We start from the raw sequence: 18,624 nt of genomic DNA, 5'->3' as shown, positions 1-18,624 counted from the left end.
TAGAAAAGTTTCTAATGATGAGAAAATACATGTATGGATGAAAGGACTTGGTGTACTTGCTGAGAATGTAACTGTAACTGGTCATATTACTTTGTGTTACAATTATTAAGAATAACAGATTGTGCAGTCCCATTTCCTCCCAGTTTATTTTCAAGACTAATTATGTGTTTATAAACTGGCATGCAGTGGCGACGATGACGATACACCCGTCGACGAGGCATAGTGCTTCAATGCTGTTGCAGACAGAGCTCACAGCTCTTGAACACACAAGGTACAGGGGCGAATAAGATCCACTGCCATCCTTAGCCTGACATTCCTCCCATGGTGTGGCCAGGGAGGGGTACAATTTGGGGTCATATTTCTGTGCATTGAATTGAGCTCGTGGACATTTAGAGACTGCTGGTGTTTCACCACCAGCACGAGATGGTGGACTACGCTTCACTGCATGTCATACGCCCTGATGCCATCCACTCCAACCAGGGGCCCTCCCCATGGGCACCACCTAGCCGCAGCAAAGGCCACTTGACAGGATGGTTATTGCCGGGAGTCCCGATGCCCCAGGGGGACGTGCATCTACCCCTTGGCATACGTCGAGAGTTAACGGCGCAGGCATCAGCAGAACGATCCCTGTGTGGTCAGGGGGCTACATCCAACAGGGTACATGGTGACCCCACCACAACGTACTGGCTGCCGTGCTATATATCAGGTGCAAAGAAGTCCATGGTCATCGTCAACGCAGAAAGCGACACTGCATAGTGCATTGTGGAAAATGCACCGAGGAAGGTGTCATCGCCCAAGAGATGGAGAACGAGCGGGACTGAGATGCGAAGACGAGAAAGTGGGCTAAAGATCTCAATGTGCAATGGACACGATGCACCACGTAAGGTGCCCTTCCCCAATTGGCTCACTCTTTGTGAAAATTTTGAAGAATGGAGGTCAAACCATACAGGAGACCATCACATAAAGGCCAAAATGTGTGAAACTCCTTTTAGTCGCCTATTATGACAGGCAGGAATACCTTGGGCCCATTCTTACCCCTGGACCCACAGGGGGAGTTACGGTGTTGTACATGTACAGCCTTAATAAATCTTACATAAAGTCATAAAAGAAACAGGACATCGGAGGACACTCCATGAGCACTGGGATTTTGTAAACCATACAAAAATGCATAATTTGACTTAAAGTGCACATTTGTATGTCCAGATTCACAATGGAACAGGCCCCAACCTAATATTAAGCTTTTTGTTGCGGTTTTCAGGATGCAAATTTTCTTGGAGTACCAGTACTGTATTATCTCATGTTTGATTCTTTATTATACAGAAGATGAAAACGTGCACTTGAAATTCAGCAAACAGTTGAAACAAGACAACAGTGTGAAGTGAAACACTCTGTTTCAGATGAATTTATTGCCTTTGCGAAAAATTTCTTTTACAGACCGACAAAAGTAGCTTCATTGTTCTGCAACGTGATTAATGCTAGACTGCCGAAAATGTGGAAATAAAGTAAAATCAGTACACTGAAACTAATAACATATTTTAGCCTTCCATAACTACGTGAATGTATTTTAATTCACTTGATATCTCCTCATCACAGAAATCCGTTTTACTTCCATTTGACGTGAGAACTGTTAACAAAGAGAAAACAGCAAAACCACTGGATGTAAACACAGGTCACGTCGAGACTACCCCCTCCCCACCACAATTTGGACTGCTCTGCATATGCACTGTCATTCTGACAGTGTATTGATTCTGTAAATATTAGAAGTTCCAGTTTACTGTAATGTATTCACCTATTATGACAATCTCCTGACACATGATCAGGGTAGTAAGTGTTCCATTCAAAAGTTTTATGTTTTTTATGTTATACTTTCTGACATATTCCACACACACGAGAATCATCTCATTTTTGGGTCTATGGAACAAAAACTGAATTTAATCTAATCTAAACTAAACTGACAGCTTGGGCATGCCAGAAAAAATTCCCCAGGTAGCATCTGGCTGCTTGTTGCTACTGCTGAAACACCTAAAAGCCAGAAGCGGGAGAAGGTGCTGCTCATACGTGACTCAACTGCACATGTGTATGAGAGAACTGGCAACTGCTCAAATGAACCCAATGTAAACAATTGTGACATCACACTCACTTGAAGCAGTATGTTGCTATTAAGTATTGCATAGTCTCCATCCTAAAGCCATTGACAAATTTTGCTGTTGGCAGACACTTATACATGCACTGTTTTTTTGTTGTTGTAAACTGCACATTTTCTTTGCAACTTAAATTCTATTTAATTTTTTCTCTTGTTTACATTTTATTCCGGCAGTATACAGTACAATTCTTTGTTAGAGTATCAGTTCTTACCGGTCAAAATCACAAAAATTTAACTGACAATTGAAACAATGAAAAATTCTCAAAATTCTAAAAAATTCTGAGTTTATCCCCAGTTTTCTCCCAGATTAAGAAATTCCCGAATTTTTCCATAATTTACCAGTTGTCCCGGGGATTATACACCCTGTATACACATTTGCTGATGATGTATAAAATACTACTACTACTACTACTACTACTACTACTACTAATAATAATAATAATAATAATAATAATAATAATAAATAATAAATAATAATCTGAATCTCATCAGAAAATGGTAGTCATGGTAAACAGAACTCCACTATAAAATTCTGAAACATATCAAAAAGAGTGAGAAGGATACAGTAAAAATGAACACACAGTGTGCAGGGTACTACATATCTACTGTTCCTGCAGAGAATAGAAAATCACTAGAGAAGAAAAATTAATTGAGGTGTAATTCTTTTTAACTTGGTGTGTTTGTTAACTGCAAGAAAAATAAATATAAGACTTATAATAATTTCTGAAATTTTCATTGATGAAGAGCAGAATGGATTTAGAAAAGGAAGACCAACTATAGACAATGGACTTTTTTGTTGCAAGTGATAGTGAAAAGATTAGAATTCTACTTGTAAACATACATAGCATTTGTAGACATTGAAAAAGCTCCAAGTGTTAACAATGGCTACTCCAGCACATTTATACAAACCACAGGAAGCTTGTACAGGAAATAAAAGATTACAATAAATAAAAGTAATACAAAGACTGAAGAAACTTTAAAAATAAGGAAATATGACAAGCATGTCCTACACTACTTACCCTTCCTAGTATCTATGTTAAAGCCATTCTACCAAATTGGGAGACACACACAAAAAATGAAATAAAGTATTAAAAGGTAGTAGTTTCAATATTTTACTTTATGCAGAGGATGCCTTAATATTATAGCTATGACTTTTTTGGGTGGAAACTGAGTCTGAAACAAATTTACTGAGAGAACATAATTTGGGAACAATATCATCCTTCAGCTATTGTGAATGTCAAATTGGATGACGCAGTAACAAAGATCTAAGTGTAGCACAAGTCTGATTTGGTAGTATTGTGGCACCTTTCGTGAGGTGTACGGGTTGCTAGCCCACAGACCTACAACCCCTCCACAACTGTGGTACACAGGCGGCGTAGCCTGAAAGTGGTTACATCAGCAGACAACGAAACTTCCAATCATGCACACTGACTAGGCCAGCAGGTGGCAGCAGAAGTGCCACTAGATGTCAATGCCCCTGTGGACCTGTTTGCTTCTGCAGGCCACATGATAGCAAATGACTCCTATAGTATCTCTAAACAGCCGGGTATTTAGTGCCACACAATGCCACTTCATGGCAGTCTTCCCATCAAGCTCTCGGCCAGCCACCAACTGTATTTGCAGTTGTTCAGTTACAATATTGCTCAGAATCTTTGCTACATATGAAGCCATGGTGAAACAGCCACCGTCAACCAAGGGAGCAGCCATTGTCTGCCTTCGCATCACCAGGACTTGGTCTCTGCATCAGAGATGACACTTCATTTGGCAATGAGGATTTTTCAGGCCCTGTGCCTCAATCACTTCTGCTGCTGAGTTTTGTCCCATATCAAGTGGTGAACTTAATCTTTCACACATATTCTCTGCCCATGGTAGACGAGGCCTGTGCACATCTGACTTTTATATTGCATAGACTTTGATAATAACTTCCTGCACTGATGTCTCTCATTCTGAGTTGTTCATCTTCAATGTGGAATAGATGCCTGAAGTCATATCTTTGCTCTCCAACATACAGCAGATGCAGCAGAGACACCTTATAAAAAAGCTCACCAACACCTCCAAGACACCAGGTGGACCCAGCCACCATCACAGACGCTTATTCAGCTTCTACCAACTTCACACACATCCACCACAGCTTCCTGCTTCTGGTGCAGCACCCAAACCCTCATCCAGTGTCATCCCAGCTCTGGATGACCTCACCCCCATCCCGACAAAATATGGTTCAAATGGCTCTGAGCACTATGGACTCAACTTCTGAGGTCACCGGTCCCCTAGAACTTAGAACTACATAAACCTAACTAACCTAAGGACTTCACACACATCCATGCCCAAAGCAGGATTCGAACCTGCGACTGTAGCACCTGGCCGGCCCATCCCGACACTCCTCCATGGTCATCCGCTGTCAGACAGCACTGCAGCAGTTTCCTTCTTTCCTGGCACCTAAGCCTGTGTCCACATCCACCATCACACGTAGTCCTTCCAATGTCTCTTACCAGCACACCTCTGTAGCTGAGACTCTTCCCTCATGTCTGGAACATTCCATGCCTCATCCATGCCAGAAATGTCTGATCCAGTCTTCTGTTTCTAATCTGAGCATGTTTCTTGACTTTGTTCCAGGCACCATAACTGCACTTGATTTCCTATTTTTACAGTGTTTCTGCAGTCAACTATGCCCTACAGGCACAATAATTTCTCCCCTCCCCCCCCCCCCCTCATGTAGGTTCCCACACCTATCTATGCCCTCAGGGGACAATACTGCATACTGTAGGATTGCATGTGCTTCCACACACACCTCTGCCTGCCAGCACAATCTTCTGCCATCCAGATAAAATTTTTTTACAGGTTTTACATCCCATGTGCTACTGCACCCAACTCTACCCTCCCAGTACCATCATTTCCATTTCTAGTGCTTCCACACTCATTTATGCCTTCTGGGCCCACCAGGTTAACATTTCATGTACTCTTCTACTCATTTCTGCCTTCTCAGCTCAACAATCTTCACTTCGAAGTGCTCCCGCCCTCACTTCCTGCCTATAGGTGCAATTCATTCATATGCTTTTCAGAGCGCTTTTGCACCACTTTCAGCCATCCTGTTCCATGTGTCAATTCCTATGTTTGCTCTCTTTACAGACTTGATCCAGACAGTTCGCTCCTCAGCTGCTACCAGTCTTGTCAACCGTTTCTCGTCTGACCAAGCTAGCCTCACGGTGGGGCCTGGATCCCAGTCTATGGACACGGCCACTGGATGTTTCAGATGCCTCAGTTCCTCTACACTGCCAACATTAGATGCCAGCGCAATCACCCTGCTCTTCAGCCTGGCCATGAGAGATGTGAAACTGCATGCCAAATCCATACACCTCATACCAGATCAACCTGGTCTACTGCCTTACTGTAGTGCATCCTTGGCATCTTCCATAAAATACGAAGTGCAGAAATGAAACGTTTGATACCATGTGGTTGGTACGTTTCACAGCACCAGCCATGCCCACAACATAATATGAGATATGTCACAACAGTAAAATGTGTAGAACTTACTATGCTCAGCATAGAACAGCAGCACTGACCAATGTATTGAAGGAGATACAGAAACCATTTGTTTTAATACTTTGTGAAAATTGTAGCACACCTACAAAGGCAACCGCTTATAAGACATTATTCTGGTAAAGGAAAAAGCTACAAACCAATGCAACAATAATCTCCTACAGAAATATATGTTAAACAAATTAAACCTACTTTACACATAAATTTATGTAAATTAAATTTATATCTAGCATTATCTATAAATTGCTTCAAATCTAACCTCCTTCAGCATCCACCTCCCCTTGTTCTCTTGAAATCTGTGCACCCTCACCCTCAGCTATATTCAGTTCCGAATCTTCTTCACCATCTTTAATCTCTGGTGGTGCTATGGTGGGAGGTTCCGGTGCCGGCAAAGGCTGAACAAATGAATACAGATTTATTGAAAATGTAAGACCTGAGATACGACAAAAGCAATCTGAACACTGATTGGTAGGACAGTAACAACTCACAATATGAACACGGAATAAAGAGAAAACCTGTCAACATGTACAACACAAATTGTTTCTTCATTCATGGAACATACTAATCACGAGAAAAAGACAGATACAGTACTTACAAATATGTAACAAAGCAGGCAAAAAATTACAACTACCACCTTTTCTTCTTCTTGTTGTTATGGTCTTCAGTCCAGAGACTAGTTTGATGCAGCTCTCCATGCTACCCTACCCTGTGCAAGCTGCTTCATCTCTGAGTAACTACTGCAACCAACATCCTTCTGAATCTGCTTAGTGTATTCATCCCTTGGTCTCCCCCTACGATTTTTACCCTCCACGCTTGCCTCTAATACTAAATTGGTGATTTCCTGATGCCTCAGAACATGTCCTACCAACAGATCCCTTCTTCTAGTCAAGTTGTGCCACAAATTCCTCTTCTCCCCAATTCTCTTCAATACCTCCTCATTAGTTACGTGATCTACCCATCTAATCTTCAGCACTCTTCTGTAGTACCGCATTTTGAAAGCTTCTATTCTCTTCTTGTCTAAGCGATTTAAGGCCCAAGTTTCACTTCCATAAATGGCTACACTCCATACAAATACTTTCAGAAATGACTTCCTGACACTTAAATCTACCTATACTCGATGTTAACAAATTTCTTTTCTTCAGAAATGTTTTCCTTGTCATCGCCAGTCTACATTTTATATCCTCTCTATGTCGACCATCATCAGTTATTTTGCTCCCCAAATAGCGAAACTCATCTACTACTTTGTGTGTCTCATTTCCTAATCTAATTCCATCACCATTGCCTGATTTAATGTGACTACATTCCATTATCATAATTTTGTGTTTGTTGATGTTCATCTTATATCCTCCTTTCAAGACACTGTCCATTCCATTCAACTGCTCTTCCAAGTCCTTCGCTGTCTCAGACAGAATTACATTGTCATCGGCAAACCTCAAAGTTTTTATTTCTTCTCCATGGACTTTAATACCTATTCCGAATTTTTCTTTTGTTCCCTTCACTGCTTGCTCAATATACAGATTGAATAACATCAGGGATAGACTACAACCCTGTCTTACTCCCTTCCCAACCACTGCTTCCCTTTTATGCCCCTTGACTCATAACTACCACCTAATTTCTGTACAAATTGTAAATAGCCTTTCGCTCCCTGTATTTGACCCCTGCCACCTTCAGAAATTTGTCAAAAGCTTTCTCTAAGTCTACAAATGCAAGAGAAGTAGGTTTGCCTTTCCTTAATCTATCTTCTGAGATAAGTAGTAGGGTCAGTATTGTCTTGCATGTTCAAACATTTCTACGGAATCCAAACTGATCTTCCCCAAGGTCGGCTTCTACCAGTTTTTCCATTTGTTTCTACAGAATTTGTGACAGTATTTTGCAGCTGTGACTTATTAAACTGAAGGTTTGGTAATTTTCACACCTGTCAACACCTGAATTCTTTGGGGTTGGAATTATTAGAGTATTCTTGAAGTCTGAGGGTATTTCACCTGTCTCATACATCTTGCTCACCAGGTGATGAGAGTTTTGTCATGCTTAGCTCTCCCAAGGCTATCAGTAGTTCTAATGGAATGTTGTCTACTCCCAGGGCCTTGTTTCGACTTAGGTCTTTCAGTTCTCTGTCAAATTCTTCACACAGTATCATATCTCCCATTTGATCTTCATCTACATCCTCTTCCATGTCCATAATTTACCCTCAAGTAAATCACCCTGGCACAGACCCTCCATACACTCTGTCCATCTTCCTGCTTTCCCTTCTTTGCTTAGAACCGGTTTTCCACATGAGCTCTTGATATTCATACAGATAGTTCTCTTTTCTCCAAAGGTCTCTTTAATTTTCCTGTAGGCTTTATCTATCTTACCCCTAGTGATATATGCCTCTACATCCTTACGTTTGACCTGTAGCCATCCCTGCTTAACCATTTTCCACTTCCTGTCGATCTCATTTTTGAGACGTTTGTATTCCTTTGTGCCTGATTCATTTACTACATTTTTATATTTTTTCCTTTCATCAGTTAAATTCAATATCTCTTCTGTTACGCAAGGATTTCTACCAGCCCTTGTCTTTTTACCCCCCCTCCCCCCAATGAACCATGGACCTTGCCGTTGGTTGGGAGGTTTGCTTGTCTCAGCGATACAGATAGCCATACCGTAGGTGTAACCACAATGGTGGGGTATCTGTTATGAGGCCAGACAAATGTGTGGTTCCTGAAGAGGGGCAGCAGCCTTTTCAGTAGTTGCAGGGGTAACAGTCTGGATTATTGACTGATCTGGTCTTGTAACATTAACCAAAACTGCCTTGCTGTGTTGGTACTGCAAACAGCTGAAACCAAGGGGAAACTACAGCCGTAATTTTTCCCGAGGACATGCAATTTTACTGTATGGTTAAATGATGATGCCATCCTCTTGGGTAAAATATTCCGGAGGTAACATAGTCCCCCATTCAGATCTCCAGTGGGGACTTCTCAGGAGGACGTCATTATCAGGAGAAAGAAAACTGGTGTTCTATGGATTGGAGCGTGGAATGTCAGATCCTTAATTGGGTAGGTAGGTCAAATAATTTAAAAAGGGAAATGGATAGGTTTAAGTCAGATATAGTGAGAACTAGTGAAGTTCAGTGGCAGGAGGAACAAGACTTCCGGTCAGGTGAATACAGGGTTGTAAATATAAAATCAAATAGGGGTAATGCAGGAGTAGGTATAATAATGAATAAAAAAAATTGGAGCACGGGTAAGCTACTATGAACAGCATAGTGAAACCGTTATTGTAGCCAAGATAGATACTACGCCCACGCCTACCAGAGTAGTACAAGTTTATGAGCCAATTAGCTCTGCAGATGATGAAGAGATTGAAGAAATCTATGATACGATAAAAGAAATTATTCAGATAGTGAAGGGAGATGAAAATTTAGTAGTCATGGGGGACTGGAATTCGATAGTAGGAAAAGGAAGAGAAGAAAAAGTAGTAGGTGAATATGGAATGGGAGTAAGGAATAAAAGAGGAAGCAGCCTGGTAGAATTTTGCACAGAGCATAACTTAATCATAGCTAACACTTGGTTTAAGAATCATGACAGAAGGTTGTATACGTGGAAGAGGCCTGGAGACACTGGAAGATTTCAGATACATTATATAATGGTTACACACAGATTTAGGAACCAGGTTTTAAATTCTAAGACATATCCAGGGGCAGACGTGGACTCTGACCACAATTTATTGGTTATGAACTGTAGATTAAAACTCAAGAAACTGCAAAAAGGTGGCATTTTAAGTGGATGGGATGTGGATATGCCTTCTCTTACAGAATTCTAAACAGAACATAAATGAACATTCCCATTACTTCGGTATGTACACCCTCCCTTCTTCATTAATGCGTTATTCAAATGAAGGTGACTGTGATTTTTAACATAATTACTAATATTTTAGGTCACTAAACAGTAAGGTCTTCACTGTCCATACATAAAATATAAAGAGAAGACTGTTATTAAAATCAATTAAAACAACAATAACTTCTAAACCCATTACAAGAGCAACAAATGTGGTCTTGTAATATACAAAAATTTCCTTCCCAATATTTTGGAAAGGAAATTAGATAACAAACAAAAACTTAGATCCATATCACATTTCAAACAATGGGCAGGTCCTACAGACGACACTGACTACCTCTCAGGCCAGCAAATAAAATGCACTCAATTAAAATATTGTGTCTCAACACCCGTGTTCTGCATGTTTCAAACATTGGTGGGTCCTCCTGTTGTAGGAGAAAACCATGCATTTGGAAACAATGTCCCATCCTTAGCTCATTAAGTACTATGTCTGTTCATGATGACTGGAAGAAGGTAAGCAACCAATACACTGCAGATTTCACTAACTGTAGCTTTTAGCCCGTTCATTTCCTACCACCAACACACTGCCCTCCTCGTCACATATGTGGTAGCTGTTCAGAGGGAGAGAGAAACGGTGCTGGTTGGAGAGAACAACTCTCCATGTTAGGCCTATAAGCATGATCATTTCCCCAGGCCCCTGCATGCTCTGACACACAGGAGAAAATTATCTCCTCCTTCTCCTCCTGCAAGAGTAGTAGTGTGAGCTGATGTCCTGAACCATTCTGTCTGCTCAGTGATCTGTTCAATGGCATGAAGGGCATTTTTAGAACTAGAATATAACTGTCATAATGTCATATGGTCCAGTGCCCACAGGATAGCAAAAAATACCATATAACGGAGAGAAATTTGCTGCGGGAGCCCTATCAGAGGACATATTTGGGGGTGGTGGGTAGGGTGGGGAGGGGGGGGGGGGGAGGAGACACATGACTGAGCAGTCAATTAAGACCCCCACTTCGGGCCATCAATGTAGATATCAATAAAATGTGGTGGTCAATTTAGGATTACATAAAACTTATTTTAAAAAATGTCCCCTGGCATACATGCCTCCCTGCATCCACCAGTTCTAAAATTAACCTGCACCTCTTTCTTAACTATTATTACGCCCATGAACTGTGACAGCTGCCAGTTGCGTTGTAGTTAAGACCACAGATGAGGAGTGGCATGTCCCCACGATAAACAATACCACCTCATCCTTTGCCCTGTGACCACAGTAAGGTCACCCTTTTCTGTGGAGGATATAGCCACCAATTTTCCATGTGTAGCTTCTCCTTTAGAACTCACCGCTGTATGCTCAAAATGTTGACACTTTAAACAGCTCATAAGGTTAGCAAGGTAAAGACTGACTAACCTTACAGGTGAGCAAGCTTGCAATGATATATTCAGGTCGCAACAGAGTACTAAAAGTTGCAATGAAAGTGGAAGTCTTCACTAGTTCTCCATTATTTTGTGTCTTATTATTTGCTTTATGTTGGCTATTCCAGCTCACTTCTATTCTTGCTTAATTTCCAGGATATCCATTTCCATTAGATCACGCCATCTAATGTGGCTACAGCTACACTCTTTCTACAGTTGAGAGAGTAACAGATGCCAACTGCTATATTGAATTCATGGATTCTTAATGACTTTCTTAATAATTCCACCTTCCCTTCTCTATTAGTTTCCAAGCAAGTTACTATTTTAAAGTTAGTTCACAGATTTTAGGACACTAATAACCCACCTAAAACTAAGTTTTTTACATGTTCCCTCCACCATCTTCCTTTTCTTTTGGGGAGGGGGATTTCATACACCCTGTCATGTGTGTTTATGCTTGTCGTAAGATCCACTGACATCTCATGAGCAACTATGGGTCCACTCAGACAGATTTTCAATTGCTTGGGCAGGAGTTAGACAACTGTTTCATCTCAATAGCTACCCACACGTTTGGCACGTAATGCACCTAGATGTTGAAATTTTTAATAGTGTTTGTACCATCCCCATGATCTGGGTGGTAAAGCTAAGATTCCCATTCCCTGTGATACACAGTCACTCACAATCTTGGTGTATGGTGCCCACTGAAACATGCATAGAGCTTATGGTTACAGAAGACTGGCAGCACTAACCAGACGCTTGTTCAGGAACCAGAGATCCCAAACCCACACTCAGTCAATGAAGACTGTGCTCCCTGAAGCGATCACTCAAGAAACATGCTATGACAGGCAGTGGAAAACTTTTCTATGTTGTTTTCCCCCTGTGGAATGTATACAGGGTGGATATTAATAAAACCAGCAAACTGCAGGGATGGATTCCTGACTGGAAATTGGGGAGAAAATGTCCTCTGAACATGTATCCAGATAAGCATTGTTGTCACAGTAGATGGCGCTGACAAATGAAAGTTCCTCTGACCACGTGCCTTGTGTGTTTAACACAGTGTACTGTTATGCAGCAGAATGGTCTGGTATTGTCAGAAACAAGCTGAGATGGTGTTTGTGTACAGTCAAGCAGATGGAGACGGTCAAGAGGCAGCACAGCTATGCCAAAAAAAAAAGTACTTTCAACTCACCAACCACATCACACAATGTGTCAAGAACTTTTTGGGCATTTGTGTGATCATAGTTTCTGTCAAACAGACTAACATGCAGGGAGGTGGCGGATTGTGCCTATTCCAGCTTTGGAGGACCGGGTTCTACAGGATATTGAGATGACCTCTAGTGCATGCTCCAGCAAGTGGCCTGTCAATACGGTGTAAGCCAAAGTATGATCATGTGCATCCTGCATGCCAACTGCCACTCTCCCTAGTACCTGCAATCCCATGGTGGCCACTCTGAACATCTATTGTGACATGGATGCAATGCAGCCCAGTACTGCGTTCCGTGACCATTTGTTGTAGCTGCATGCACACCATCCATTTTCAGACACGCGTTCATAGGATCTTTTTCCCTCCACTTCTAGTCAGGAATATGTCCCTTCAGTTTGTCGATTTTATTAATGTGCACCCTGTGTAATGCACACATATTTATCTTATCTTCCACTGAGACATGAAACTGTGAAAATACTGTACTGTATACCACATACTATTTACATTTGTAGAAGACCACTACAGAAGAAACCATAAGGGGAAAAACAGATCGGCGAGGAAATGCAAAAAGTAATTCTAACATATACAGAGGGGAAGGGATATCATGGATTAAGCAGCATGAGTGTAGCTTTTACGATAAGTTGATCCAACTGGACTGGGGAGGAGGGGTTGAGGTTAGCACAGAGATTGACGAGAGACAGATTGTGTTAGAAAGATTCCAATCTATTCAATCCAGAGATTTAGAAAGAAGATCTACACAGTATGACTTGTGAAGCAGTCACTGAAGTCATGGCGTGTCATGGATTAAGCAGCACGATTGTAGATTTTACGATAAGTTGATCCCATTGGATTGGGGGGAGGGGTTGAGATTAGCACAGAGACTGATGATAGAAAGATTGTTTTAGAATGATTCCAATCTATGCAATCCAGAGATTTAGAAAGAAGATTTAGACGGTATGACTTGTGAAGCAGTCACTGAAGTCATGCCATGTTATACTGAGCAGCACATATTGCCACTGGGTGGTCAACTTTTCTATAGGCAACAGCTTGGCAATGACCACTCGTTCAGGTAGACAGCTGGCTGGTAGTCTAGCACATGTAAAAAGCTGTGCTGACATCACAGCAGAGTTAGGCGAAATGTACTTATGGTGTACAAAGTTGTTCCAGTGTGTCCTTGTTACTGTTGTCATAGACGATCAGGTGACAGTGTACAGTAGCCAATGAGAATTGATTTGTTTTCAATATTGAGGCCTGGAGGAAAATTAAATATGCTGACAGAATAATTTGTATTGAAGTCCGAAGTCTATGTTGGGTTGGAATGTGACAATTTTGTTGCGAGTTGGTGAAGCCAACTAATGTGAATGGAAGAAAATTTGACATTTTGAAAGACTGATCTGTAGTGAAGCCTGAGACCTAGGTTAGGCTGGAGGGTAACAATTGGTTGTGAGATGGCAAAGCTGACAAATGTCAATATGAATGTCATTATAGATTAATGTGTAGCACAGTCTGTGATATACATTTGTCACTGCAACAACCTACTTGTAGATCCTATTTCCAAGTCACTGAAAATTTCGACAATGTGGTTAAATTCTAATCTAATAGAAGAAAATACCAGTTAATTTCATTTATGAATGACAGGAAATTATGAAGGAGCATGATGATTGGCTACCAAGAACCAATTCACAATCTGTAATGTTCACTTAACTTTTCATTATTCATCACACAAATAGTTACCAACAGCAGCACACAATGAAAATGCTATAGTACACTGAAAGCACATTTTTGCTCTGAATTGATATATGGCATGAAAGCTTTTCCAGGTTCCCTGCCTCTGACAGGGCATGACTGTGATACACTGGAGTAGGATGTGCTATATGAATGCATTGGATAGATTTGCACCTGGGTCATTCACACAGATGCGATCCATGTGGTAAAGACTTGAGAATAAGGGTGTCATTAGGATGATATTTTGTAGATCAGGTGAGCAGTGGAATATCATTCTAGAAAAGATGCGAAGGATGTTCAGAAGTTGAGCGCTCAATGGAAAGTGGTCAATGCTCTATTGGAAGACGTTAAATTTTTCCAGGTTGGGTGATATTCAGTAATAAGGGATGTACTTTGAGAATCATGTGCACACAAGGATATGACAGGAGAGATCTTTCAGTGGACTGGCCTGGAGGGTACCAGTAGTGTGTGTGTCTGTGAAACCTCTGTAAAATGTTTAGAAATTTTTAAGAGGCAATCAGAGAGGTTGAGATCAATATCCAGAATGGTGGCATGTCAGGCTGCACTGAAAATCATATTGGGGCGTCTCCAAGCACTGTGAGTGATATAGCCATTCATGCCACTTTCACGATGATGCAATTTTAATGGACAGAAGGGTATATCTGATATTGTTTAAACCAATTTATCTTTGTGCAGTCAATGTAGCATAATTTCAACAAAACATGTATTGATATTGTCTTCCAGTTGATAAAGGAAGGTAAGTTATTAACATTTTGTCAATAACAAGATTACTCACATTCTACCAACAATGTGGTCATTAGAGAGTGAGCAAAATAAGTGTACTAATATCTGTAATACAGCCATTCTGCTTGAGCCACAGACATCAATGTCAGCATTGTTCTTTGAAATGAAGGTCGTCACGACAGACTGATATCTAATATAGCCTAGGTTCCACGTTGGGTTGGAAGATGACGAGTTTGATTGTGATTTTTTCAAACCTATGAACACAAAAACACAATATTTTTAAAAAATGAAGTTTGTTCTGACAAATGATTGGCAATTGTCATAGTTCCATTGCGAGTTGGCAATGCTAACAAATATGATCTAAGGGTTGAGAATTGCTTAGCTACCCATGGCTGTGCATGTCAGGGGAGAGTGATAGCAGAAGTCGAAAACCGGAAAGGAAAAAAAAAGACTGATTTATTTGAGACATTTATTGGACATAATGAGTGCACATGGGGTATGATATTAATGCAGCTCTAAAGTTACAACTGATGCTTGAAGTTCACACCATCAGATGCCAGGCACATCTGACACCTGAACGTTGACTGCCGGACTCATTCTAAGACATTAGGAGTTTCTTTGATTGTAACAGCTGTGCAGATGAGTCCTGCAACGAGATTTATTTTAGGCCCCACAGGAACGGGAAACGCGAGAGATTTCAAGCCTCCTCAAAGAAATAATCAAGGCTCGATAAATTCGGTGAGCGTGGAGGCCAGATAATCAGTCCAACACACCCAATCCATTGATGCAGGAATAACTTGTTCAAATGCCTAAAAACACCTAGTAAAAAATAAGCACGTGCCCTACTGTGCCGGAACTCCACACTGCACCTCAAATTTGCTGGATCATCTTCAAGCAAGCTGGGAAGAATCTGTTCCAGAAGGTACGATAATCTGCGGCAGTCAAGTGGGACGGTAAAAGAAGTGGCCTGACTAAAAGCTGTTGCTGACAAAACCCGCCCACACATTAACTGTGATGCAAAGTTGTGCCGCATGGTGCCACACATTGTGGAGCAGTTTCTGGTGCCGATAAATGCTCATTGCTGTCATTGAATATGCCATGCCTGGTGAAAATGTCCTTACCAGGGAAACGAAAGCTGGGCTACTTTGTTACAGAAACCACATTGTGAAACACACAGGTGCAGAATGCTCATTACGGTGTAATAACTGCACCCTGTGGAAATGAAAGGTCTGCAATAATGACCTGGTCTTGAAAACATGCTGAACACTGGTATAACACATGCTTAACTCCAAGGCAACAGCACTTATGCTGGTTCTAGATTAGTCTCCATGGCATCAAACACACTTTTTTCCCTAATGAATGAACATGCCAATTGAGACCTACCCTCACTAGCCCTGCTACTTCTTAATGACCCATACTCGCACAAACTTTGATGCAGTCATTTGGTCAATGTCTCTCTGGGATTATTCATCCAACAGCTTGTCCACTGCAATTACTTATACCATACATCAAGCGCATGCCTGCGAGCTCACTGTCTGTACAACTTCCTGTGCTCCTTGGATGCTGGCTAGCACTCAGATGAGGAAATCCTCACGTTCCCCTCCAGTACTCCCATGTACAGCGCCAACACCTAGTGGCATACGACGACATTGGCAGCCTTGGGTTTCTATGCAATTCTTAATCCTTATGATGTGCCCCACCTCCCATAGAAGTTTGCTGCACTGTTTCTGAGACACCCTGAATAGATACAGCACACAATCTGATGTTATACTTGCATTCTCACTAAAAACTCCTATTTCTCAATATGTCAATACCTAAGTTGTTAAAATGAGACACATTTTATCACATCTCTATCACCACTCTGATTACGTATTGTAATGAGGAGTAGTTGTGTCTGATAGCATCACTGGTCCAAGCTAAAGGACTGTATCAATTCTTCACTATTTCTGGGCAAAAACTTGAGCTGGAGAAGTACGGAAAGCGGAATGTCCTTTTCAAAGTAATCCTCCCAGGTTGTGCTTTAAATGATTTAGTAAAACAACAAAAAGATTACCTGGATTGTCAAACGAGGATTTTACCCCAAATCCACACAAATACAAGTCCAGTATCTAACAACTGTGCCAATTCCAGCTGATAGCCAACCCATGCAGGTGGAGAACCAACATGCCATTTTGCCAAATGACTGAAAACTTAGGTACTACTTCAGCACACGTCCATTGCTTATGCCCGATCATGTAGTAGTCTGCTACAAATGAAGTTAGTATCACTCTGATGACATGCCACTTTCTGCTTAGAGGTACTCTATGAGACTCATGTCACAAAACAAACTGATGTGAATAATTTTGGACTTGTGTGAACTGAGTCTTACCTCCAAATCAAGGGACTGTCTCAAAATATAAATTGTTTGGTAGGAAGAGGTGCACAGCCAATGTCCATTAAGTAACATTTTCACCAAATCACACCATCTTTCATGCCAGAATACCTTCTCCCAATATGTGGAACTTTAATCACAGTATGCAAGTCAGTAAGTTCTTAATATAAAACTACTGGTCCTAATTCTTGCCTCAATGGAAGCACTGACCCTACTGAATAAAATGTGGTAGTCTCTTCTTAATATGATTCTCCAGTTAATCTTCGAATTTAGTGATACTTCCTTTCCCTACTTAGGAGCTTTTTACACTCTTGACTAGATACTTTTCATGGCCTTTTCTAGTTCTAATGTGTAATATATTCATAGAGGGAAAAGAAGAGATGAATGCAGGAAGCAAATTCAGTAGGATGAGGCTGCAGTAGTTATTCAGAGATGATGAGGCTTGCACAGGATAGAGCAGCTTGGAGAGCTGCATCAAACCAGTTTTCAGACTGAAGGCAACAACAACATTTCTATGTATTTCTTTTAAAACTGGAAATATCAAATTAGATTAACCAGTACGATGCTCTGGACTGAAGAGAAACAAACTTGATTAATGTAACTTGCATTCTTGAATGTGAGTATCTAATCTCAACTCTAGTTCTGGTTCGTCCTTATACAGAGTCGATAGTCCAATATTACACGACTGCCACTTTCTGATGTCAAAACTAATGTATGATATGACTTTTGGAGTATTTTTCAAGTTTGATAAACCGGGACAGGGCAATACAAAATATTACATATTCAAGAACAGACCTACTTGTCGTATTGTAATAAAAAAGTAACCCGTGGTTTCGAAAGTAACTTCTTGATTAGAGTTAACGTATTACTGTTGTTACTTAAAAACCAAAAAGGGGAAGTATGCATAAACAGATATTTGGTAAAACATGCCGGCTGTCAATAGATGCGTTTCTCAAAATACGTGCCTGATCGCCGAGATCTTCCAAAGTGTCGATCTGAGAATCAGTGTTATGAACTGCGTCCGGTACGTCTTTAGGATCAGTTTTATTATCCCTTTCTGGGGCATCTTGATTCGAATCCCCGTACAACCACTGATCTTCATTCCCTGAATCATCTGCCATTTCTAGAAATACTGACTGAAGCTACACGAAAGTTATACGGTTTCTGACACACAAAAAAGTCACGGAATATTATTACACCGAAAAAACATTACTGTATTTTCACTGCACTTTCGACCAACAAACCGCTTAATACTCATGAAGCGACATCATTTGTAAACACGCAAAGAATATCCACACAGACATGATCAGTAATCTTGACAGCAGACAAGAAAGGTCTATCGATATACTGGTGAAAGCGGAGAGCAGAAGCACATCTATTATTCCACGGACATAATAGTGTTTCAGAGATACTGGTGCTACAAAACTATTTAGAAGTGATAAAAACTGTCCACGACATGTGGTGACACAGGGAAAAGTACACACCACAGCCAGCGCTGTCGTGGTGTCCTTGAGCATCACTCATTAGTTTGGATTGGATTCGAGTGTCCTTCCCGATTTCGTCTTTGCAGCCAAGAGAGTGGCTATTACAAGTACATACAAAGTCAGTGAGACGTAACCCTTAGCAGCTATCATTAAAATACGAGCTAAACTGGGCGCCAAATCTATTATTCGGC

General features: G+C 41.0%; 1 protein-coding gene across 4 annotated transcripts in view; it reads right to left on the bottom strand.

Moving 5' to 3' along the window:
- LOC126162742 (pre-mRNA 3'-end-processing factor FIP1) overlaps positions 1 to 18,346 on the bottom strand; it is a 96,316-nt gene extending 77,970 nt beyond the window's left edge. Inside the window, exons 1-2 of one of the 4 annotated variants that reach the window (XM_049919418.1) lie at positions 17,915 to 18,346; positions 5,940 to 6,075 (exon numbers count right to left, since the gene is read on the bottom strand). In XM_049919418.1, coding sequence (XP_049775375.1) covers positions 5,940 to 6,075; positions 17,915 to 18,070 — 292 coding nt within the window. In that variant the 5' untranslated portion in view covers positions 18,071 to 18,346. The remainder of the gene's footprint in view (positions 1 to 5,939; positions 6,076 to 17,914) is intronic. The other 3 variants (XM_049919417.1, XM_049919414.1, XM_049919416.1) reach the window with 3 other exon arrangements.
- Between the last annotated feature and the right edge of the window lie 278 nt (positions 18,347 to 18,624).

The sequence above is a fragment of the Schistocerca cancellata genome, chromosome 2 (genome assembly GCF_023864275.1).
Source record: "Schistocerca cancellata isolate TAMUIC-IGC-003103 chromosome 2, iqSchCanc2.1, whole genome shotgun sequence".
NCBI classification, from domain to species: domain Eukaryota; kingdom Metazoa; phylum Arthropoda; class Insecta; order Orthoptera; family Acrididae; genus Schistocerca; species Schistocerca cancellata.
The sequence above is the reverse complement of the archived record's forward strand: the minus strand, read 5'-3'. Positions and strand labels throughout refer to the sequence as shown.